The sequence below is a fragment of the Nelumbo nucifera genome, chromosome 1 (assembly GCF_055504915.1).
Source record: "Nelumbo nucifera cultivar China Antique chromosome 1, China Antique-T2T, whole genome shotgun sequence".
Lineage (NCBI taxonomy): Eukaryota > Viridiplantae > Streptophyta > Magnoliopsida > Proteales > Nelumbonaceae > Nelumbo > Nelumbo nucifera.
Genome location: NC_142649.1, coordinates 67,228,748 through 67,254,051, shown reverse-complemented (window position 1 = coordinate 67,254,051; position 25,304 = coordinate 67,228,748). Strand labels below are relative to the sequence as shown.

Here is a 25,304-nt window from a genome sequence, read left to right as displayed (position 1 = left end):
ACCCAAGAACAGCCTCACTACCATGAAGGAAAACTACTACAAAAAGGGTACCAGGATTATCCCCTGTATAACTTCTAAGAGTAAAACAGTAAAAACTTAAATTCAATCCCACCTGTTTTGAGGCGTAGAATGGAGGTTGATTGCATCCTGTGTGGTTTAGCCTCAGAATCTATCCAACACCTGTTAATTCATTGCTCCTATACTTATCAGGTGTGGTGCCATTTTGCAAAGCTCTTCGAGCTGTGTTGGGTCCCTCCATTCTTGATTCCAGATCTCTAGTCCGGTTAGACCATTGGAGGGTTAGTTTCTTTTCAGATAAAGGCAAGTTCCTGTGGAATTGCCTCTTATTTGCAGTAACTGGAATATCAAAAACAAATCGCATTGACAGCAACTTGTAAGATGAAATGCAGAGACCCTTCAAAGATGGTATATTAGGTGTGAGGTACAACTGAAATAGAACTTACCACATGCTCAATCAAATTAAACATTAATATATCACATCACCATTTCAGTGCGGGGAAAAACATGGTTGCATTTGGTTACTCTTATATGATATTCTTGACAATAGAAGGGGACTTGTTGATTAAGAATAATATCATAAGCCCCTTAAAAAATGAGAAATGAAAAATGAGAAATGAGGTAATCATCAAGTGGAACCTCATTTCATTTTACTCATCAAAAGAAATCAAACTCCTTAAACTTCTAACCACCAAAGTAATTATTTGGAATATAGAAATCCAAATCTTATTGCTGACAGGTTCAGATTGTTCCAGCAATATTTGAGTTAGTATATCAATGAATCAGGGAAGCGTAAATAGTTCAATCTGAGTACCTTCTTAAAAATGGTCCATCCTAATAGTTGCTCTATAAGAAATCCATAAAGAAGGCAGGCAAGTCAAATTAGGACACCAATAGATGTAAGATTTTTTTTCTTCGAGAGAAAAAGAGAAGATAATTTTTTGATATGGCTGTTCCATACAATATCCATGCTCACCCAGTATAGGTGTCCTTAGAGATTTTTGGGGCACTGACATGTTAAGCTTTTCAATGCTAGTGGGTGATGATAATGAGCCCAGATCTCCTGAAAGCAAGAATTCTGCACACACGGCATTCAGCTGCATATCAGGAATATCTCCCATACATGTATATTAAATTCAAGGGGAGATGTTCCCAATGTGCAAATGGATGCCTGTGCTTTCAGAGTGTGTGCAGAGGGTGTGCTTGGAGGAGATCCCTCTTTGTGAGCTAAATTACTTGCTTATATAGTAACAGGGATGCTCTTTAAGTAGAATGGGGCCATAGAGAGATCAAACTTGCCTACACAATTAGTTGGAATGACCTTTAAGTATTAGATTAGAAGACCATAGAGGTGTTAGGTGGATGACAGAATTGATGAAAGGCCCATGGACTTCAATGCATCAAATAGGGAAGCAAAATTGTTTCCTTACATCAGTCAATGACCCTGTGGTTGTGGGTTCATTGACAAGGGAAGGGGTAACAAGAACCAGTCTTGGATGGGAAATAGTGGGTCCTCGGAACCAGCATAGGGTGGAATATAGTTTTTTTTTTATCAGCAAGAAATTTTATTAATAATGTAGCAAAGGTTACAATCAGTTACAAAAGTTATAGGTAGCAGAAAAGCATTAATCTAGTCTGCACCCACAAACAATCAGTTACAGTTCTGCCCAGTACAATGTAGATCTATTTGCCCCTTGTTTTGCTAGGGTATCCACCATCCCATTTGCGCTCCGTTTGACCCAAACAAACTGAGAGTTGATCCTCCTTGTAAGTATGTCAATTTCTCTGAAGATAAACTTGAGCTTCCAAGGTACTGAAGTGATGCTTTTGGCCCAAGAAATGACCAGTAGTGAGTCTCCTTCTATTTCTAAGTCTGTTATTCCTATCTGCTCAGCCATCTTTAGACCTTGAAGCAGGGCTAGAGATTCAGCCTGTATTGAGTCACCAATACCTATTGGTCCTGAGAAGAGTGCCACCACCACACCCTCATGATTTCTAATCACACCCCCTATGCCTGCCCTTCCTGGGTTACCAAAAGAACTCCCATCAAAATTTAGTTTTAGTTTGTTCAGTGCCGGTGGCTTCCATTCCTCACTCACATTAGTTGCATAGAATTGTTTCCTCTTTTTTTTTCTTGCAAGACAAGTCAGCCCAAATGCTGTTTGTAGTGCTTCTCTCCCTCAAGTGTTCCTTAAGGAGACAGACTGTCCTTTTTCATTATGCTACTAATTAAATCCTTTGATGGTTACTATTGATCAAAAAAAATAGAATAATTATTTATAGTATTAAAAGATGTGATGAAGAAACTGAAAGTACCCTTAAAGGTTTCTTTGTTTCTTTACGAGAACTAAGGTCATGTTTAGATTGGATGGGAATGGGAATATAGAAGAGAAAGGGAAAAAATGGGTGGTTTCAAGAATGTCTAGCAGCCCTAGTAGGGATTCCAATTTCCAATGAAACAGCAGGAAACATGACAAAAGTCCACTGCTTTCTAGATTCCACAAGATTAAATTTTCACAACCAACTGCAGAACCCGGAAAAAAGCATATTTTCTCTTCCCTCTCCCCCAATCCCATCTAAAAACAGCCTAAAATTTCTGCCCAGTACTCCAGCCAGACAAAAAGGGAATAGTGAAATCAATTCTGTGTATTAAATGGGTAGGATCCACTTAAAACGCCTTGTGCATCAACAAACTCAACCATTGATACGAACTATCACAGGTTATATCCTCTTGTATAAACATCCAAACTGGAGTTCCCTGACCAAGTCACATGATTAGATGGACCACAGGAACCCACTCAGCACATTCCTACTTGCAAGGTCTCGTGGGTCAACATTATTTATCTGTTGACACCAATAATAACTGGAAATGTCTACTAGTGTAAACATCCATAGTGACAATCCTTGATCCAATAATGTGATCAGAAAAAATTATTCTAAGAAAGCCCTAGCATGAGCACCCTCAGAGAGAGAGAGAGATGTATACTGACTGTATGTACACAACAGCAGTTATCCTTTCACGGTTTCACCATATGATATTGTACTTGAAATTTGAAAAGCAATTAAGGAATAAAGGGTAACAGGCAGCACCTTGAACTTGGGATGTGTAAGCTGACCCATTTGATCTTCCATCTAATCTGAAATGTGACACTTCCACTCGAGGCAATGGTAAAGAGGAGTCCTTCTCTAATGGGTTTGTAGACAATCCCCTGGACACTGTAGTTGATGGCATTTTATTGACGGGCAACTGATTCAACGAGAGAGTAGAAGATAGAGGAGAAACATGAACTGCAGTTGAAGCAGGTTGAAAACCTCCAGCAGTCACTGGTGCATGGGTGGGTTTTTCTGGTGGAAACCTATGACCAGCCTGTAACAATGAACTGCGTCCTTCAGTTGTTGCACCAAAGCCCACTTGCAACAATGGGGAAGAATATGGTGCAGATTGAGCAGCAAACTCCTTGGATTCTTCCATCTGCAGAGCAAAATCAAGGGAGATTATCAGGTGAAGATATGACCTGATAAGACATGATGCAACCAACTACCAATTGAAGACTATAAAACCACAGAAAAAGCATTTTTCGTGCACAGTTTTTAAAAGTAAAGCCCTACCTTGATGATTCAAGAAATAATTCTGAGTTCTGACTTAAAAACTAAAATCTTTTCTGGGGCAAAAAAGAAACTCCAGTAAATAATACAATGTCCTCCAAGTATAAATTTATACAAAGACAACCAAAAAGCAAAGGTTAAAATGGTTAAATAAACATAAATATCATCATTGTCATCATCTAAGTCTTGAATCCTTTTTCACAATTCCATTTTATTCAGTGACATACCCATTGTTTATCGTGGACACTTAAATCATTTCTTACTACTCCAACCCATGTTCTTTTTGGTATGCCCCTATCCTTCTACTTGCAACAGATCACTCCTTACAGGTGTCATAGAAGGTCTTCTATGCATGTGACAAAACCATCATAGTCTACTTTTTCTCACTTTACAACCTAGCAGAGCTACTCCTAGGTTCCTTCAAATGACTTCATTTCTGATCCTATCTTTTCAATTTTTTGCACTCATCCATCTAAGCATTCACTTTTCTGCCACACTCATTTAATGGACATGCTATTTATTAATTGCCTAACTCTTTGCTCCATGCAACATACATGCCCTTACAACCGTTTCAAAGAATTTTCCTTTTAGCCAAAGTAATATTTGCCTATCACATAAGACTCTAATAAATCCCTCCTTTTGCCCATTCTGCTCTAATTCTATGAGCGGCATCCTTCTCAATATCTCCTTAGTTATGAACTATTGAACCAAGGTAACAAAGGAGGGTACATTGAGCAGTCTTGTGGTCTCCAATCCTATTGTACCCTGGTTTGCACTCCTATCTAAGGTTCAAAGTATTAATACACCTTGATGCGGTGGAAGGGGTGTATCGGTACTTTGTACCACACACTTCTTCTTTTTTTCAAAAATAGGTATGAGGGATAGGTTTGAGCATAGATTAATATATAGAATAAACCATTTGGGGATTAGCCTTTGAAAAAGGCATATCGGCATTTTATTTTTTTTTTCAAAAATAGGTCTGAGGAATAGGTTTAAGAATAGATTACAATATAGAATAAACTATTTGGATAGCCTTTGAAAAAGGCATATCAGCACCCGGCTGTTACGATACAATATGCACAATACGAGGCGTATCGTGTCAACACTTTGAACCTTGCTCCTATTATTATTAAATTCGCATTGCATATATTCTGTTTTAGTATTGCTTATGCTAACACCTCTTGTTTCTAATATAGTTGCCCATAAACCTAATTTTGCATTAATCCTTCATTAATTTCATCAATTAATGCTCTGTCATCAGCAAACATCAAGCACCATGGGACCTCCACTAAAGTCTTCAGAAATAATTTGTCAAACATCTATATTTACTACAAGGGGATAAAGTCAGCAGCAGAACTGGCAAAATTTTAGAAAAGCAGAAATAATTTTTCAAGCTGTCCACCTAGCAATAATGAATCAGTAGCTCCACAACCCACTGTATCCATCTCCATTATGTTTAAATTAAAATCATCTATCAATAGAAATATACATAACTATCTGATGAGGAAGTTTTATTTTTGAAACATTCACCAAAACTATTCCAACATATTTTATAAGGAAAAGGAAAATTTTAAACACCACTCCAACATAGCAATATTGGAAAATTTACCCAAAAATAGAAAATGCACATAACCGTCTGATGAGAAACATCTTTTCGAAGTATCCATTAACACTGTGCCAACATAGCAACAAGAGGAAAAATGATCTAGTGATAGAAATATACATACCTATCTGACAAGGAACTTCTCACTTTTGAAGGCTTTTTATAATAAACAGTAAATAGTGATTTTATTGATAAAAAAAGACATTTCCTGTTATTCAAAAGCTTGACAGCAAGGTACAAGAACAGCATTTTGCCTTAAAATTTTCCCCCTGCCTAGTTGGCCCCCACAAAAGGAATTCCTTTGAAACCTCAATTCTTGCTAGGAAATCTGCCAAGCAATTGCAACTCCGAGGAATCACAACAATGATCAATTCAAGATGGTAATCAAAGCTCTAGCTTCTCTTAACAGAAATGTTACTTCCAAGGTACTTCTCACTTTTGAAGTATCCACAAACACCATTCCAACAAAGTAACGTTACACCCCTTGGCTTATCAAAGAAAACCATTACTCCTCCCTAGATCAGTTATCAATGTATAATACATAATACAATACACCAAATCCTCACAGGATTGAAGAAAACTATGTCTAATGGTCTTTTTCTTTTTGAGGAGTAAATGAAATTCATTAATCAAAAAAGTGAAATACAATCTGACAGGTGACAAGATGTCACCACAGAACACACATCCAAATAAACTCTGTTCAAGACCATTCATCTAATGGTCTTTGCTTGTCAAAGAGTGAGCATGCTCCACAAAAGCAAGATCTTTTTCCATTTAAAGTAAGCTTCCAATCAAATTAACAAGGTCCCAGCCTAATTAGTTGGTGAAATATTGCAATTAATGTCCCACGGATCAATCATCAAAATTAAGTCTTTCAAGCATGTTCCATTATTCCAAAGTGAACCAGTAGCATCCTATTACCTATACTTCGTCTATTATTCTGACTAGTTATACTCAGTCTTGCTTAGGGAATGAGGAATCAGACACAAGAGCCCCACTCCAAGCAAAATCTACAAGAAGTCGGGCACAAGAGTGTAATTTTTAACTACAGCCTATGAGAAATAGAAATTGAAGATACAACGTTATGATATATTGGAAACAAATTAGATATATGTAAAACAGCAGAAGTTGAAAATCCACCTTTCTCTTTGTAAGCAACAACTTCTCCGCGATAGACATCTTTGGAGGACGAAACCCTAACCTTTGATCTCTGGACCTATTAAGCCCGAGATCCTCAATAACAACCCTAACAGCATTGCTCGGAAGAATATCCTTCGGAGCCGGTGCTTCGCACATCTCCGCCAATTTCTCCCTGGCCTCTGCCATCAGATCTTTCTCCACAGCCGTTGGACTTCTCCCACCTCGCATCTTCCCCAAAGCTGATAAAACCAAAACAATCTCGGCTACCCTCTTCATATCCCCACCAGAAGCCCCTCTCGCCTTCTTATGCAACTGAGCATCGGAAACACTTCCTCCGTCATTCTCGGGCAGCCTCTTTTCGCTAACGAAAGCTGATGTGCTGTCCGGTTTCACTTCCAGCGGAACACTGGCGTCGACATTCGGCGGATCCATACCCCCAAACAAATCCTTCAAACCCCTAACTCGCTGCAAGAAATTCATCTATTCACACGAAGAACAATCCCATCCGTACGAAACGTTCGATACGAGCCACCAACTCCACCGCCTGCAATTCTCATCAGCCCAAAAATCCGAGTCCTATTCGAGCTCCGATAGGCGGAAATCGGCGGACAAACCTGCAAGGGAGAGAGATCAGAAGCCATTGGTAAGAGCGGGGGAAGCGTAGAAACCCTAGGAGAGTATGGAAGACTGAGGAGGGAAAAGGAGAGGAGAGAAAACGAGGAAACAAGGACAGGTCTTCAAAATTTTGAAAAACTATATCCGTTTATATACCTTTTTGGCGGGTATTTGATGAGAGATAGCTTTGTAAGTGATGTGGTGAAGAGATAGGTGGTGAGCAGAGAGAGAGAGAAAGAGAGGGAGATTGGACTATAAATCGTTCACTCGCGCTTAAAGCCGAGTTTTAAACGGGACGACAGAGTCAAGTCGCCGAGGTAAGCATTAGTTATAGTTAGAGAAGTAGATTGCCCTATGACACGGCCCCCATATAATATTATTTTTAGAAACTCAGCCCTTTGTTTTCTTTTTTTGGTAAAAAACACCCCTGTACGTTCATATCATGATAAATAATGTTTTTTATCACCTCTGTCAAAGGAAATGACAGAATAAACCTATTTACATTATCAAACATCTCTAAAATCTTAAAATCATAAAATGCCCCTCTCACTTTAGAAGACAATTTTAGAATTCATTTGTGGGGTTTGGTTGGGCAGAATTGAAATTCGATTTCCATTCTTGGTGGAATGACCATTCCCTCACCCTCATGGAAATGAGAATTCATTCCAATTGATTTTAATTACTTCCCATGAGAATAAATCATTCCAATTTCAACTCCAATTCCAATTTCAATTCTAATTACAAGCCAAATGGAACCTTACTTTTTATCTATCTAGGGATAAGTGGACTGTAATCCACCTCAAAAATCTGAAATTGCATCCCCCTCCTAGTCTACTAGTAGCCCCCTATAAACCGCATCATGCCTGTGAATTTGACATCAATCCATGGGCACTTTGGGCATGATTCAGTCCACCACTATAAATCTTAGCTCCACCTTAGGGGTGGACTGAACTATAAAAACCCCTTTTATAAAAATTTGAGTGATGTACAATGATTTCAAGTAATGTAAGTTATATAGGTGGTCTAGTTTTTTAATCTGTAAAGGCAAATTTCTATTAAAGAAAACACACATAATGCAATCAAAATGCTACGAAGCATCAATGGAAATAAGTTCCTACTAAATTCGCGGCAGGTGTCAATGATTTTGTCTAGAAAAATCACGATAAAAGCTGAATCCAACACAAACTCTTGTCTTATATTGTTTATTTCTATTCATTCCCACTTCAACACACACGGATACCATTAGGCCCCATGTAAGGAAAAGTGACTTTCATGTGAATCAAGATAAATAGGAGATCGAATCAGCCCCCCTCCCTCCTAATTTGTGTTTGTGTTGTTTATCTTCATTCTTCTTTTTTTTCATGTGTGAGCAAATGTTTGCTCAAATGACGAGTACCACCCTTGCTACAATAGCTAAAGTCTTTCTTACATTTTTGGCAAATTGTTCTTTTCCCTTCCCCCTCAACATCCTCTACTTTGAATATTTTCCAAACTAGGCTACTCAACTTAGAGGCCCTCTTTTTCTTTCCCTTAGCATCAATACCAGGGGTGAAAGTTCCATCAATATCAATAGCACCGATGTTGGTGCTAACACTATCATGATGCGACTGAATATCGTCGATAGTGAACATGTTGGGGAATTGGTTTCGGGAGGAGCCAGTCATTTTTTTAATTCTAAAAAAATAAAAATTAATTTAGTTGGACTTGCCTAAATTGTCGGTTTAGAATCCCAACTTAATTTCAACGGTTAAAGCCTTTCAACTCCAAGAGTCCAAGCCTCCAAAATTGCTAACTTAAGATACTTTAGCTGGTTGAGCAAGCCTTCTTTTTGTTGAAATTTCAATAAAGTTAAGAATTGGAGAATCAGACAATTAGCAAATCAGCATTCACTCAAATTGCAGAGAATGTATGAGAGAGAGAGAGGAGATTAAGAGAATTGTTGAATTGGTGTGATGAAAATAGTGAAGGATAGGGCTATTTATAAGAATTGAAAATAATTCAATTGCACAAAATACCCTAAAAATTAACTGTTTTTTAGTTGTTAGGAGGGGTATTTTGGTCATTATAAAGTTATTTATAACTTTACCCAAAATGCCCCTAAACTAGTTATATAACTATTAGGGGGCATTTGTGTCATTTTTGTCCCCCTAACCAAAATACATAAATACCCCCCTTATATAGCTATTTATAGTTATTAAGGGGTATTTATGTAAAAAACTCCCAAAAAGCTAAAACTAGCCGGGGGGTCCCCAACCGCTAGTTCTCGGACGGGCTGAGCGTGGCCCACTACAAACCCACGGGTCATGCTGTGCCAACCCGTAGACTTCGAACCCCAGCCCAATACGTCATGGACCATCGTGTCAGACCTGACACCCGACCCGATTTACACATCTAATCCAATGGTTATCCACAACCCAACCCATTTAAATTGACCCAATGGGTGATCAACCCATTTCCAACCCATTAAGTAAATGGGCGGATTGGGTGGGTTCAGCGGGTTGGGTGAAAATTTGCCACCCCTAATTAGGCTCATGAGCCTCATGAGTCGAGTTTCATTGGGCTTAAGCTTGACTCAATTAGCAAAATGAGCCTATATATTAGGCTCAAGCTCAACTCTAAGCTCAATTTTTTGTGAGCCAAACTCGAATAGCTCATGAAGAACTCAACTTATGTTTATCCCTATTCACAAGAAAATCAAATGTTCTCACTTGTTTCTAGATGCTTTTATTTAGGCTCAGTTTGAAAAGAGTACAAATACAAATATGTACATTACAAATACATATAAAATAATACAAAATATAAAGTTTTGCACTCTACGTATTTGTATTTGTACTCCTTCCAAATGGAGTCTTAGGTGCAAAATTTAGTTGCTTTGTTATTATGTGAATTGGCATTGCATTTATGTCACCATTAGATTGCATCCAAATGTACCGAGAGATGAATAGTTAAAAACAAGGATCTAAATATGAGCATTTTAGTAATTTTCACTCTCATTGTAATACTAATTTAACGGAGTTAGACTTGAGGCCTCGTTTACTTTTCAAAAAGTTACTTACTTGGGTAAGTGTTTATTGGAAAATACTTACTCAGATAAGTGCATTTATCCATGTTCTTTTATTTTCCAAGTAAATAAAAAATGATCATTTTAGCCATAAAAAGCCATTATTAAAAGGGGCAAAAGGGGCATGTTTGTCCTACCCAAGTGTTGGCAATCCCCCCCCCCCCCTCAGCAGGTGGGAAAATTACTTATCCATCTAGGAGATGGGAGGCAAAATAAATTTTCATAGGCCCTACATAAAAAAGAACATGGTATCTTGATCGATGGGAACATGACACTTATATGATGGAAATGCCATGGAGAAACAACTTTGGTAGGTGTAAGACTATCAATGATCCTAATTATGTAGGGTGTGGGTCTATCACCATGTGTCCCAATTATAATTGGGTTGGGATTGGTTGTAGTTGTTATAAGCCAATTAAAATCCAAACCTCTATATATAAAAGTACTGATTGCTAGAAAGGAAATCATTATTCCAAGTGGTTATAGGATTGATCAAAGTTTCAGAAATGGATGTATAAGTAGGAGCTACAAGGTACTGCAATTATAAAATATATAATAGATGTTTATGACTAGAAAGTGAATGCAAAACTTTAGTTTTTTGCATTTTGATGTCATATCTTTGGTCTTAAATGGGTGTTTAGTGTTGTTGTGTTTCCTTTTTTTTTCTTAGAAAGAAAAGGATTTCATAGAACAAGAGAGCAAGATAACACAAACACAACCAAACAAACAATTACAAAATACAAACATCCAAGCTAAAACACTAAAACTACATTAAGATTACGTGGGGATGGAAAGGAAAATCTCCTTCATCAACTTCCAAACTAGGACCAAGCTAACTTAGAGGAGACCACCAAGGCTCTAAAGAAACAAGCTTAGATGAGCAGAACCCAACTTACCTTGAGGGATACACCTAAAGTTAAAAGAAATGCCTAAGATGCTATAAATATCATTAATTAAGTAGAGGCCAAATATTAGGGGAACAATCAAAAGACTTCTTTCTAGTAGCATTAACCACATTGAGTGAGTTGTTCTCAATATGCCAAGCCAAGGCCCTTTGCAAAAAAAAAAAAAAAAAAAAAAAAAAAATCTCAATTTGCAAAGACTTAATTTAGCAAATTCAGCTTAGATGATTTGAGATGTATGCTCATCAAACAAATCAAGGAGTTCCCTTCTGCCCCATGAGTGAGTATGAGTGAGTTTGTTGATTTATCAAGTTACTCACCCACATACACTCCCTTACATTATTCCTAGGCCCCATGGGTTTGAAGTGAGGGAGTCCAAGCAACTAGGGGTGGATTCGAGCCGAGCCGAGCCGAATAGTACTAGTCTCGAGCTCGGCTCGAGACTGTTCTACAAGGTCGAGCTCGGCTCGAGTCAAAAATGCATAAGCTCGAGCTCGATTTTGAGAAAAAATATTTTATAAAAATAAAAATTATATATATATATTTATTTTATATTTAATAAATTGAGAATTATAATATTTTTTATTTATATATATTACTTTCTATAATTATATATATATATACAAACTGGCTCGTGAGCCGTGCTCTAGTAGGCCCGAGCTCAGCTCGTTTAATAATCGAGCCACTGTATTGGGCTCAAGTTCAAGCTTGAGCTCTGTTGAAACCAAGCCGAGCCGAGCTCGAGCAGCTTGTGAAAAGCTCGGCTCGTTGCAACCCATACGAGCAACCAAAGGTCATCTCAGATATCAATATTATTACCCTTTGCAACATTTCAGCAAGCCCCATCCTCTATAACTTCTCTTCTAACTAGTGTTGTTCAAGTTGCAAACATTTGAACTTAAATGACATAAACAATCATGAAAGTAAGATGTTTTGGTACAAAATATATTAAATTATAATTTATAGTTGTTTCAAACACACAAGTATCATTGATTCATTATAAGCAATAAAAGTAAGAAAACACCCAAATATTATATATTTATGTATCCCAACACCCCTATGAACATAGGGGGTGTTTGGAACTATAGTGTCGTGTTTTCGTTTAGGGTCCATGTAACTATCATATAAGAATATTGACTCTTATCATATTAAAGAGAAAATCTATGATGTGGAAAAGATAAGATATGGAAAGAGTTTTCACCAATCAAAATCCATCCATGAATTTTGATAAATAACACTATGTTTGCTACCACGTTTATGATTATGGTATTTTGGCCAGTTGTTTTTCGAATATCATATATTTTCCATGTGTTTGTACCACCTTTTAAATTGGGATATGTACATAGGAGTATCTGTGAAAATGCCGAAATGGTTCTCCCTCGATAAGATGCATTTTCACTTTAGTTGTCTACATGGATCTTGGACCTCACTAACGGGACTATAGGCCTAAGGTCTATATCAAACCCATGCTAGCAAACTACTCTCATGTATTTATTTAGTCCAGCCACCCTAGAAGAAAATAAACAGATCTTTGAAAATTCCCCAAGGCCCCGTTCGCTTTTTGGTAAGTTACTTACCCGGGTAAATGCAGTTACTTGGGTAAGATTTTCCTGGCAAACACTTACCCGGGTAAGTGCATTTACCCATGTTCTTTTATTTCTCATATAAATAAGACAAATGACCATTTTAGCCATAAAAATCCATTATTATAAAGGGCATTTTTGTCCCATTCAAGTGTTAGCAACTTTCCCCCACCCCACATAAATCTGAAAAAAAGAACATGGGTTTCTTGGTCAATGGGAACCAAAATCCCATTGACCAACTTTCCCCCCTCTCAAAATCTGAAAAAAGAAGACCCTCTAAAAACAAAACTCCAGGCCTTGGTGGGCTTAAAACCGAATATTTTGTACGGTAGTGGAATTTGCTTGGCCCCATAGTGACCTAAGCTATTATGGAAATTCTTGAAGTAAGGGAATATGCCACCGAAATTAAATAACACTTATATAGTGCTTTTTCCCATTGGCTAATTGATTTTTTAGCTTACTAACCACGTTTATGAAACAATAGCTCACTTGCTAGGCCCCATTGGCAACAATTTGCTAATTGGTTTTTTAGCTTACTAACCACCACAGACTATGGTTAGGCCTCGTTGTTATGTTTTACCTTATGCGCTATATGGAAGGCTAGAGATGAATACATTTTTCAACATAAAAGTATTAATATTGACTTGATTTATTGCTTGGTTAGACAAAACCATAAATTATCTCACTCTATATATTCAATTACAACAGTAGGAATATTTCGAGATCATTTAGGGTGATGGAGGGGTGAATACTTTATATCTATCGGATGAACAACTAATGACCTTGGCAAAAGTCTGGTTCCATTCATGAATGTCTTAAACAGTCTCAAGCTTGAGGATTTGATAGGATCATTATTGAATCAAACCATCTGTCAATTGCTATGACTCTTCGTCACCATAAATGCATTAAGTGGCAAGTTGGAAATTTGTTTCTCTCTTATCTTCAACTTCTATAATCTAATGGATTAGTTTGTCCCAAACACTATTATCACAAAGCCAACCATAGTGCCAATGCTCTACTTAATATGGCTTTTAACCAAGGTTTCAAATTTCAACACGATATGTCTAATTTGGGGCGTATTGTATCATATCTTTTAATGTCTAATTTGGGGCGTATTGGTAGTATGGTATTTTTTCTGTCGTATCAGACCATTTCGGGGGGGCGTATCAGACATATTAGTCGATATGCTATGAAAAAGATATAGACAAAAAACAAAAAAAAAGGGAAAAGAAGCTTTTTTTTCCTAAAATAAGTCTTCTTTCACCCTCAAATGACTCTAAAACTCCAAACCTCATTCATATAATGCTAGATATGCAAAAAAATGCAAGAAGCGAGTGTAAATCATCAATGCTTTTGAAGCTTTTTCAAGTTTTGAAAAATATTGCAAAAATAGGTAGGTGTTTTCAGTTATTCATAATATCTTGTGATTTTTTACTTGAATGCTTGAAAATGTTTAGTAGATCTATGGAACTTTTATGAAGAAGATTTGAGAAAAATATATAGTGCCAAAAAAAATTGAGAACGTACTTTTTTACTTATTTATAAAGACTTAATATGTTTTAGATATATGGATTATCTATCATATCCATAGAGCAATTAAAATTTCTTCTTCAATATTTATTTTGATTTTTTATATTTTTTGAATTAAAAATAAATAATAATTAATTATATTTTATGATATAATCAAAATGATTGAATATATTGTAGATTTATAAATGATCTATCATATCCATAGAGCAATTGAAATTTCTTCTTCAATAATTATTTGTTTGAATATTTTATACAAATGTTTATTTATTGTTGATTTTTATAGTTTTTGAAAATAAAAAAATAAATCGTAATTCTTTAAATAAGTAATAATTATTAATTATATTTTCACTTAAGTCATGTTGATGCATGTTTTATGGTTGGATAGGATTGTTGGGTTTTCTCATCCTTTAAAACTTAATAATTATAGTTTATAAATTATAGTTAAGCATATGGTTTTTTAATGAAGTTATAATCGACTATGATGCATTTCTTTATAAAACCATTAAAAGATATTAATTTAATGTATGTACACCTCATTTAGGCCTTATATTTAGTGTTACTGATGTGTTTTTGTGATTTTATTGAAGTACTTATAATGTTTCTATATCTATTTATGCATATCTTAATTTTTCTCCAATACGCATGCAAATACAAGGTGTATTCCAATATGTATCTTAAAATTGCCTTTTCTATACACTTAGTGTTTTTGATACTTTGGCCTTGTTTTTAATGAGGATAGACGTTTTATATTTTTTGAATCCCCTCGCTAGAAATGTACTTAATTCTTTGGGAGGATATTTCTTGTGTTATTGTAGTTGGCATATGTGTTATTCTAGGTAGTTGTTGTTTTTCCTGGACCTTAGAATAAAAAAACTTTACTTTCTAATTTCTAGTGTTGAAATTCAAGTACAAATGTTGAGATTTGAAACACCCATATTATCAAACACCATCATAATGTATAATGCCATGTGACCTTATCATGCTGAACCTACCCAATCAACTACATATTTTGTAATTGTAGTAAAAATTAAATTGTCTAAGTTAAACCCGTCCAATCATTTACATATTTTGTAGTTGTACATTAAAATCAAATTTCCTATGGCTTGGTTTGGAAGGAGTACAAATATAAATATGTAGTGTGTAAAATCTTGTATTTTGTATTATTTTGTATGTATTTGCATTGTACTTATTTATATTTGTACTTTTTCCAAACTGAGTCTATTTTACATGGAGTCAAATGGAAAATTGGAAATTCAGCACCATGGTTCTAAATGCCATTTTTTTCACATGATGAGTAAATTTGGCATCTTATATATATTAATACAAAATGATGCTTCGCGTTCATTAAATGGTATCTACACGTGCAAGCAAAAAATTGAGTGTGTGAGGTCCATTAAGTAGTATCATACGTGTTATCTCATTCGAGTGTGTGCCTCAAGTTTCTACTTTTACCTCCCCCACCTCCCTAAAATATTTATTTGTTATTATGCCTCTCCGCTGCCTCCTCCCTCTTATCTCCTTCGTCTCTTCCTAACAGGCTTAGCATACTCTGTCTCTCTGGTTTGACATTACTTAGTAGTCCGTCCATCCAATGGTGTTCACTCCAGTAAATGGATGCCTTGAGCGTCTAGTAAATGGAATCCCCACGAGTGATTGAGTGAACCATAAAATGCGCATGCAAAATCCAAGAAGTCAGATTGCACACATTACCCTATCCACTCGTGCAACTCAAGTTTCACACAATAATCCCTCTCCTTCTCTCTCTCTCTCTCTCTCTCTCTCTCTCTCTCTCTTTCCATCTTCGTTTTGTCAAAGCTTTTGTATTGCCCCCATCTTTCTATTCTTCTTCTTCTTTTTTTTCTACTTTTTAGGGTTTTTTACATGGTTTTAAAACACGACCAAAAAACGGAACGAATGCAGCGCAATTCGGGCACTCCTAACTGGCAGTCGACTGGCTCCTAGCTGGCGATGGATGGTACCTGAGAAGAAGACGGTGAAGGATTCCCGGTGGGAATACTCTGATACTTAAGTTAGAACACCCGAGAAAACGATAAGGATTGCAAAAAGAGCTAAGAGTGCAGGTAGTGCTAGATCAATGAAAGTTCGAGATTAACTCAAGATACCTTTTCTCCTTCGATTATGGGGCCCTTAAATATGGGCGTTCTTGTCAAATCGGGCGTAACCACCACCTGTTGAGAGACGTGGGTGCAGTCTGCCGGACTGGCAGGGATTGCTCCGTCAGTCAGGAGACGTGATGCAGTCTGACGGGTACGGTCTTGCCAGATAGAAGCTTCCTGAAAATGTCGCGTCGCTTAGTAGCGAGCTGCCTTGTAGCGAGCTATCCCGTAGCGAGCTGCCTTGTGGCGAGCTCCTAGAGGTACTTCGAGGTGATTCCGCTTGAGAATTGCCTTTGGGGCAATTCTCCTGCCTACGTATTGGAGCGAGCTGGGATAAACTTGTCTTGGAGTATTCTCTTTTAGTACATCGGGGGTCCTCGAGCTCGTGCTGTCGCGAGCTCATCCTGTGGCGAGCTATAATGTAGCGAGCTGTCCTGCGAGCTCGCTACTTAGTCGCAGCCAGGCTTTTATGCTGAGCTGTTGCTTATGCTGAGTCATGTCCACGTGTCACCTTCTTAACGCGAGGAGTTCATGGAGTGTGACGGGTGGATTTGACCTGAAATTCAAACTTGATTGACCAATTGCATTAAATACACACGCGGATGTCAGGACTTTTCGAATGCCAAAAAGCGCGCCAAAACGACTCTCATCTCCGGAAGTCGCGCAGCCGGCATTACCTTAATCATGGAAGACGTGCAACCAGTCACATTTCAGTTTCAGGAGACGTGCGATCATCTTGACTGCGAACCGTCAAATTTGCCTTAATCTGGGCCGTTGGTTTTGTGGGCATAGCGGCTATAAATAGGAGGGCCCCAGGCCTCATTTCCTTTACGCCAACTTGCCTTGTAGAAATTTTTTTTACTGGACTAATGCCTTGTGATTTTTTGGCAACCATCATGTCTGGTGTAGACGCATGCCGCCTTCTGTCCAGCAACCAGAAGCGCAGGGCAAAGAGGCCGCGCCCTGACCGAGCCTCCATTCCGGGAGCGTTAAGTTCGAGACCGCTGATCCAGCCTTCGTTTCTCCACCGCATGAGGTCCCACCGGTCCCGTTCGAGGGGGTAGCCACGGAAAGTGGCATAGAAGAGCCCGAGCTCCCGGCGTAGGGGCAGTTACCTCCGCTTGAGCAATCCCACCCCTTCGCTTTCCTACGGTTTCCTGCCGGGAACTAGGAGAGTGTCACCGACTTCACCGTGGCTTTGCGAAGGAGTCGGAAGGCAGTCTCCCATGAGGAGGTTGCCAGCTGGGGAGGGATGGACCCCAAGCAGCTCGCCAGGCTAGCCTCCGCCCACTGTATGGTGGTAAGTGACTACTTTTTTCTTCTTTTCCCTTCTTCTTCTTCTTTTTTCTTTTCTGACCTCGACCTTTTGTTGGCAAGTGAACTCCGCCATCCACGCCATGGCCCTCCAGACCAACATTCACTCCGGCGATGCTCTCGCTCAGAGGTCAACCGTGCAGAAGCTCCAGGGTGAGCTCGACTGGGCCCGGGGTGAAGTCCTTCAGGCTCGAAAGGGGAGTGAGGCCCAGGAACTGCTCATCCGGGACCAGAAGGCACAGATCGCTCGGCTTTCCGAGGAGAGCGCTCGCTATTGGGAGGAGTCGTCGAGGGTGGCAGCGGAGAGGGAGCTTCTTCGCCAGCAGGTCTGGGACTTGGAGTCCACGCTTCAGGATCAGACTCGAAACTTCGACACCATGGTGAAGGCTGAGCGAGCTAAGGCGGTGTGGGACTTCAAGGACTCCCAGGAGTACAACGACCTCTAGGTAAAGTACGGCTCGAGCTTTTACCGTTCTAGATTTAAACTTTGCCGCTGGCTGGTCTGAAAGAAGTTCTCCGAGCTCAGCCTCGACGGCATAACAATGAAGGGTATGGATCCAGAGACAGCGGACTTAGCGGAGGAGGAGGAGCCTGACTCTCCGGAGGATGATGAGGATGTGGAGGCAGTGGATCCCTGAGGCCGGTTGCAGCTCTTCTGTTTTCTTTTTCTGAATGGATTCTAGTGGTTCCCGTGTGTTAGAACTCGGATTTAAATATCTCTTTTGTTTATGAACTCTCTTGGGCGGTTGGGCCTCACTTTTTATTTGTTATCTGTTGAATCTTTTCCCGGGTTGTTAAGCCCGGTTTTTTGTTTATAGAAATTAGTAATGAAATGTTATCTTTTTATGCAAAGTATTGTGTGCTTTTTACTTTCTACCGAAGCGATTTTATCACTCGAGCTGTTAGAGCTACATGAATGGAGTAGGATCTTTCGGTAGTTGTTACCCCGATTTGTTCCTTATCGAGTTCAAATAGTATACTGAGGCGATCTACGTTTCATAGGGCTCTTGCCCAAGCTGCCTATGCCTTTGGTATTAATACTTAGCCATTGCCGATGAAACGGTTAGGTCTTTCATTGTGTCGAGGTCTTAGTTAGCTCGACCTTTTACCCTTGGGCTGAGGGAGTGACTCATAGTCTACTCAGTAGTTCGCCCATGCCATAGAGGCGACTGGATCTTATCGCGCCGAGGTCTGCGTTAGCTCGGCATTTTGGCCCTTAGGCTCTAAGAGTGACTCGTGGTGTACTCAGTAGTTATAGGTAATATTGCCTTAAGTTGACAATATTCCATGCCCGAGGTACTTGTTTCCCTTCTAGGGTTTCGAGCTCGTATGTTCCTTCCCCGAGCACTCGCTTACTCGGTAGGGTCTTTCCCAATTTGGCCCGAGCTTACCAACATCGGGCTCAGGCACCATAACTTTGTGAAGGACCAGGTTGCCGACGCCGAGGTTCCGCTTCTTGACTCTTGCGTTATAGTACCGAGCCACTTTTTGCTGGTAGGTCGCGGTCCTAATATATGCGAGGTCTCGTACTTCGTGAAGTAGGTCGAGGTTGGTACGCAGCTCATCTTCATTCACCTTGTCATCATACGCTTCTAGTCGTAGCGAGGGAACCTCGACCTCGGCTGGGATGACTGTTTCAGTGCCATAGGTGAGGTTGAAGGGGGTTTTGCTTGTGGCGGTCTTCACGGTGGTCCGATAAGCCCATAGAACACTGGGTAGCTCGTCTGCCCATAGCCCATTAGCTCGGTCTAGCTATGCCTTCAGTCCACGGAGGATAGCTCTGTTTGTGACCTTCGCTTGACCATTTGCTTGAGTGTGTGCGGCTGAGGTAAAGTTCTGTCGAATTCCCATGTCTTGGCACCAGTTCTAGAATTGAATGTCCTCGAACTGTTTACCGTTATCAGAAATCAGTACCCGAGGTAACCCGAAGCAACACACTATATTTTTCCAAAAGAAGTTATGTACATTCCGAGTTATGATTGTTACAAGAGGTTCTACTTCTACCCACTTGGTGAAATAATCAACTGCTACTACTAAGAACCTCCTCTGGCCTGTCGTTGGTGAAAACGATCCAAGTATATCGATCCCCCTTTGTGCGAAAGGCCACGGACTGGTGAGATACTTGAGGTCGACAGCGGGCTGATGGTGGATATTGGCATGCTTCTGGCACTTGTCACACTTTTTGACGAGCTCGACCGCATCTGCTTTCATTGTTGGCCAATAGTACCCCTGTCGTAGCGCTTTTTGGGCGAGGGCCCTACCCCCCAAGTGTCTGCTACACAGGCCCTCATGAGTGTCGCAGAGCACGAGCTCGGCTTCGAAAGGTTGCAAGCAGCGCAGGTAGGGGAGCGTGTAAGATCTTCGGTACAGCCGTTCGTCTATCATGACGTATTTGGTCGCCTGACGCTCTACCCTTCTAGCGGCATTGCGGTCTGCATGGAGGGTCCCGTGTAGCAGGAAGCTCGCGAGCGGATCAATACAGCTTGACTCTGCTTGAACGACAGGAGCGACCTTCTCTGCCCCCCCGAGAATGCTAGGCCAAGGCAGGTTCTCTATGTACACGGTTCTCATGGTATTATCACTGGTGCTGGCTAACCGGGACAGAGCGTCGGCCTCAACGTTCTCCGATCTTGGGATTTGCTTGATGAAGTGTGACTAGAAGTTGAGCAAAGTCTCTCTTACTTTGGCTAAGTAGGCAATCATAGTTGGTTCGCGAGCTTCATATTCGCCTGTGAGTTGATTGACCATGAGCTGGGAATCACTGCAGATGACAATATGCTTGGCTTTCACTTCTTTGGCTAGAGCTAGCCCGCTATTAACGCCTCGTACTCCACTTTATTGTTTGATGCTGTGAACTCAAAGCGTAGTGCGTACTCCAGTTTCGTGCCGCTTGGGCCGTACAAAACGATTCCGACTCCGCTGCCCTGCTGGTTTGAGGAGCCATCTACGTGAAGGATCCAGGGCTCCTCATCAACAAGACGATTTACTGTCTCTTTTTTTGATTGCATGTATGTTTAGCTCCATCTCAAAGCAAAACTTTGGACTTGATTTTCTAATTTTTTTTCCTTGGTTTTTCCAGTTTGGTGGATGTATCGCAATTTTTTCTGTATTTAAGGTCACTTTGGATTTATCTTTCATGGTTTTGGAATCCCTTGCAATGTCCACCCTTCCCATGACTATGACTACAAAGTTATTTCGTATAATTATTGACATCTAGACAAAATGATTCGAAAACAGAACCGTTTTGGCCACCGGTTTCCAGGTCGACAGTTTGACCATATGCTTTGAACGGATGGCCCGTTCTAACAACAAAAATAAAAAAATAATTAAAAATAAAATGACAAAAAACCGTTAAACGGGTCGACTGTTTGACCGCCCGGGTCAAAGGGTCATTGATTGATTCAACGACTTTTTACCAGGGACTGGGTTTGGGGTAAAACGGAACCGGTTGCCTAGACAGTTCCTGGGCCAAACAGTCCTACCGTCTGGGTCAACTAGGAGTTGTCGATGTGAAACAAAGGACAACTATGAAGTAAAACTCAGAACTATCACTGTATTATCATGTTCTTTTATATAGAGATGCTTTGATAAAGTAATATTTAAAAAAAAACGAGCACATGATGAGTTTCAAGACTTTAGTACTTATAATTACAAGTTTCTTGTTAAGAAACCATTATTTTTTTTAATGTAGCAAATAGCAATGTTACAATTCCAATCTAGATTCGTAGGGGCCCCTACGCTAGTTTTAACTTATTCAAATACTGTGTGGTGCTTTCTATCAAATTTGTTGGCAATAGATGCAATGATGCAAGTTTATAAGCAATTTTGTGGGTGTGTTTATTGATAAATAAGTGCCTATGCATGAACACTTATTGGTGTTTGGTGAAAAAACAGTGTTTTTTTTTTTTAAACAGGGGTAGCATATGAATTCCAAAAATTACCTGGCGCCCAAGCAATAAGCACTTGAAGAAAGAATCCAATCTTTCTTTTTTAATATCTTCTGAAGGGTTACACAACCGGTAGCCCATCCCCCAACTCATAACCCCCACCCAGGTGCAGGTGGGATTCAATGCCAAGTCTCTACTACCATCAGCAAGAGACCTTACCAACTGGTTGACACCTTGCAAAAAAATAAATCCAATCTATCAAATTATGTTGACGATATATACCAGCAATCTATAGGGGTGATCACGGTTCGGATAACCAAACCGGTAGTACCGGTTTTTAGAAAACTGGTAACCAGAACTAAACCGAAACTAGTCGATTAACTGGTTCGGTTAATCGTTGGTTCAGTTTTTTGTTTTTTATAATATATATTATAAATATATAATAAAAAAATATAAATATATAATACTATATTTTAAATAATAAATAAATACATAATATATTATAAATATATATTTATATATAATGCATATTTATTAATTTATAATATATAAAATATATAGAAATACATGTATACCAGTCAGTTCGGTTAACTGCCGATTTTTTAATTGGTTAACCGAAATCGAACCGACTATTTTGGTTAACCGATTTTTTGGTTCGGTTTCGATTGGTTTTTCGGTCAATTTGATTTTTCAATTTTTTTTCTCACCCCTAAAAATCTATTCCAAAGGCTTAAGGGTTAAATGACAAATGACGAATGACGAAAAACACATTGCATTTATGCACGAATGACGAATGATTTGTGTTTGACAACATTGCATTTATGCACTGACAACTGACGAAAAACACATTTTCCAATGCATATTTATTTATTTACATTCATAATGAGATGTAAAAGTACATCAATAAAAAAGAAGTAAATTTGCATTCAAGTGAGTTTTTGATAAAAAATGCATATGCTTTATTGGAATTCGTGTTTGCATCCACAATAGCTAAAAGTCTGTTTGGTAAGAAGGTAAATTTGTCTGTACAAAACTAACCCAACTTTGCAATTTATAAAAACCTTTTTACACTCTACATATTTGCATCCACACTTATTTGCATCATTTCCAAACACGGCCAAAAGGGAAGTCTTTACATCAACATATCATCAAATTGGGATTATAACAAACTATGGTTTTAAAAAATGACCCAGAAATGGAACCGTTATAGCCACTGGTTTTCGGGTTGATGGTTTGACCATCCAGTTTGAATGGACAACTTGTTCTAACAAAAAAATTATAAAAAAAATAATTAAAAATAAAAATGGCCAAAACTGTTGAATGGGTCGACGGGTCAACAGTTCGACTACTCGGGTTAATGAACTGTTGACTGATTCAACGGTTTTTGGCCAAGGATTGGATTTGGGGTAAAACAAAACCGGTTACCTGGACAGTTCTCAGGTCGAACGATCTAACTGTTCGAGTCAACGACAGTTTGAAAACCATGTTACAAACCCAACTATTCAATCATCATTTGAACCCATATTCAAGTGCTCTATTTCTCAAAATATTTCAATGAAATGCTAGTAAGAAATTGTGAAGAAAGAGAGGGAGAGAGAGAGAGCCTTTAGATGAAACTGAATTCATTTTAGAATGAAAGTGGAAGGGGATTGGACTGGTGGTTGCTAATTATGCTTCAATGGTCTAAGGAAGAAGATGAATGATGTGGTTTTGGAGTAAATTGTTGTTGAGTCTTTGTAGTTTTAAATAAAAAATATATTACCCATTATTAAAAATGAGAATTGTCAATGGCTCTTTGTTAAATATCCTGATTTTATTTCCAATTTTACCCCCATTAATAATACAAAACAACCAAACTAACATATACCCCATTATTTAATTGATGGAACACCTTATTTTTATTTATAAATCTACCCCTATTAATAAAACAATTTTGTATGGGTTGATAGCCAATCTAGCAAATTCACAGGTTTCTAATTTACTCTTATATAAAAGAGAGACAAGTGTCCTAAAAAATGAATACATGGACTGGTAGTCATGATGTTGGTTAAATTTTTATCATAAATCAATATGGTTGAACAACTCTCACATTACTCTCGGTTGTTTTCATGATATTAAATAGAATCGAATTATCTTGATAAGTTTGAAATTTCTTTTTCAAGGATAAACTTAATTGATAAACTGAATGGGTGTATCTCTCCGTTTTAATAGAAATGTGATCATATTTATAAAAATCCTCCAAATTTGAACCTAAATAGGGTGTAGTATGTTATAGCATTTCAATGTTATTTCGTTTTCTTTGGATACAATTTAGAATCCCAAAATAAAAGTTCACTCAACAAAGTAGTTAGTTTTTTATTTTTTATTTTGTCTAAAATTGCTTTTTTTGTTAATTTGTTTTAGGTGTATAATTGTTTATATGAAGAGAAAGATGATTATACAACCTTATAACTTGCAACTGAGTGACGTAAGCATGAAAATGTATATCTAAAGTGTACTCAACAATTGACATTTGTAAAATAAAGAGTTTAAAAGTAATATTTTTCCATAATAATATTTATAAATGTCAATTTTATTATTTGTGCAATTTTTATGTTGAAATAATTAATAATTGAATGAAGGAAAGCCCAAACATAGGTCCAAGAAACCCAAACCCAAGTTCTATGGCCCAAGTATGAGTGCTGATTCGTTTCTCGTTTTACTCTGAACAGAGTCCAGTATTTTGGGCATATCTTTTTTTACAAATGTCGAAATTCGATGATTCTTGATGTTATGGACAGTTAAGAGATAGAACTATAATTCACCTGTTGATGGCTTTCTCTAAATCGATCTCTATCTTGGCAAAAAATTGGGGGTTAAGACACGGATCCGGGCTGAGTAGATTGAGGAGCATGCCAGCACAACAAAAAGGAAAAATCTAACCTAAAAGGGGGACAATTTTCAGAGGTTATTTAGCATTATTTTTTCAGTCTTTCACAGAGGAGAAGAGGGGAGAATGATGTCCAAGCATGGATAAAGCTTCAACAAAACTAGGGAGGATCTTGATCGATGAGTTTTGCTTGTTATTTTACTCTGATTCCTTGAGAGATTTCAATGTTTAATTTTGTTTTTGAGAGATTTTTGTTTTTATTATTTTGATAAACCTTGAAGTTATATTCTTCAATTTCCATATAAGATTAGTCATGCTCTTTTTATGTGCAATTTATTAGAAAATAATTGATTGGGTAGATTTATTTTATGAGTTGATCAGTGACTACAATACTGTCAATCTGATATGTTGTCATTTTTTGGTAGTTTGTAAGAATAGATCATTCTGTTCTTCATTGAAAATTAATTCTCTTAGAACAAATACTTTTGTTCTTGTCGTTGGTTTCAAAGTTATATTTTCCGATTGTTTGTTTGGGATGTGAAACTTGGAATTGAGTAATAAATAGGAATCAAAGTCGATATCAGTTAAGCAAATCGATCAAGTGAATCTCGAAGCTTTGTTCATCACAAACTACTTTTCATCCTTTAATCATCGTTACTTTTATTCAAATATTTTTGTTCTTATTTTTATTTTTAGAAAATCAAATTTCTAGGTTATTCACTCTTAGTGATAACTCATTTTGTTGGTTTGATAAGCTTTTCTATGGATTCGACACCTAAAGCTACGCTTCAACAACCACTTATCCAATGGTAATAATTTTGGGCGAGACACTGAGATAGTGGTTTGACTCATTACTTTTAAATAGGTTTGGGAAGACTATATTTTTGTTTTGACATAGTCATTTTGGGCCAATCTATAAGGAATGCTTTTGGATGGAAGGAACATTGTTATTTAATTCATAGATCAAACAAGAAAACAAGTAGAGGAGTTTAATTTTTTTTAGGGTAATGAAGAGGAGTTTAAATTGGAGAATGATTGAAGATATTTGAACTTATATTT

General features: G+C 38.1%; 1 protein-coding gene across 5 annotated transcripts in view; it reads right to left on the bottom strand.

Moving 5' to 3' along the window:
• LOC104594146 (uncharacterized) overlaps window positions 1–7,285 on the bottom strand; it is a 29,658-nt gene extending 22,373 nt beyond the window's left edge. For 4 of the 5 annotated variants that reach the window (XM_088901768.1, XM_010254316.3, XM_088901773.1 and 1 more), the window contains exons 1-3: window positions 7,139–7,285; window positions 6,368–6,981; window positions 3,109–3,490 (exon numbers count right to left, since the gene is read on the bottom strand). In XM_088901768.1, coding sequence (XP_088757894.1) covers window positions 3,109–3,490; window positions 6,368–6,847 — 862 coding nt within the window. In that variant the 5' untranslated portion in view covers window positions 6,848–6,981; window positions 7,139–7,285. Of the gene's footprint in view, window positions 1–3,108; window positions 3,491–6,367; window positions 7,112–7,138 lie in introns of those variants that run through there. The other variant, XM_019197199.2, reaches the window with a different exon arrangement.
• Window positions 7,286–25,304: the final 18,019 nt, after the last annotated feature.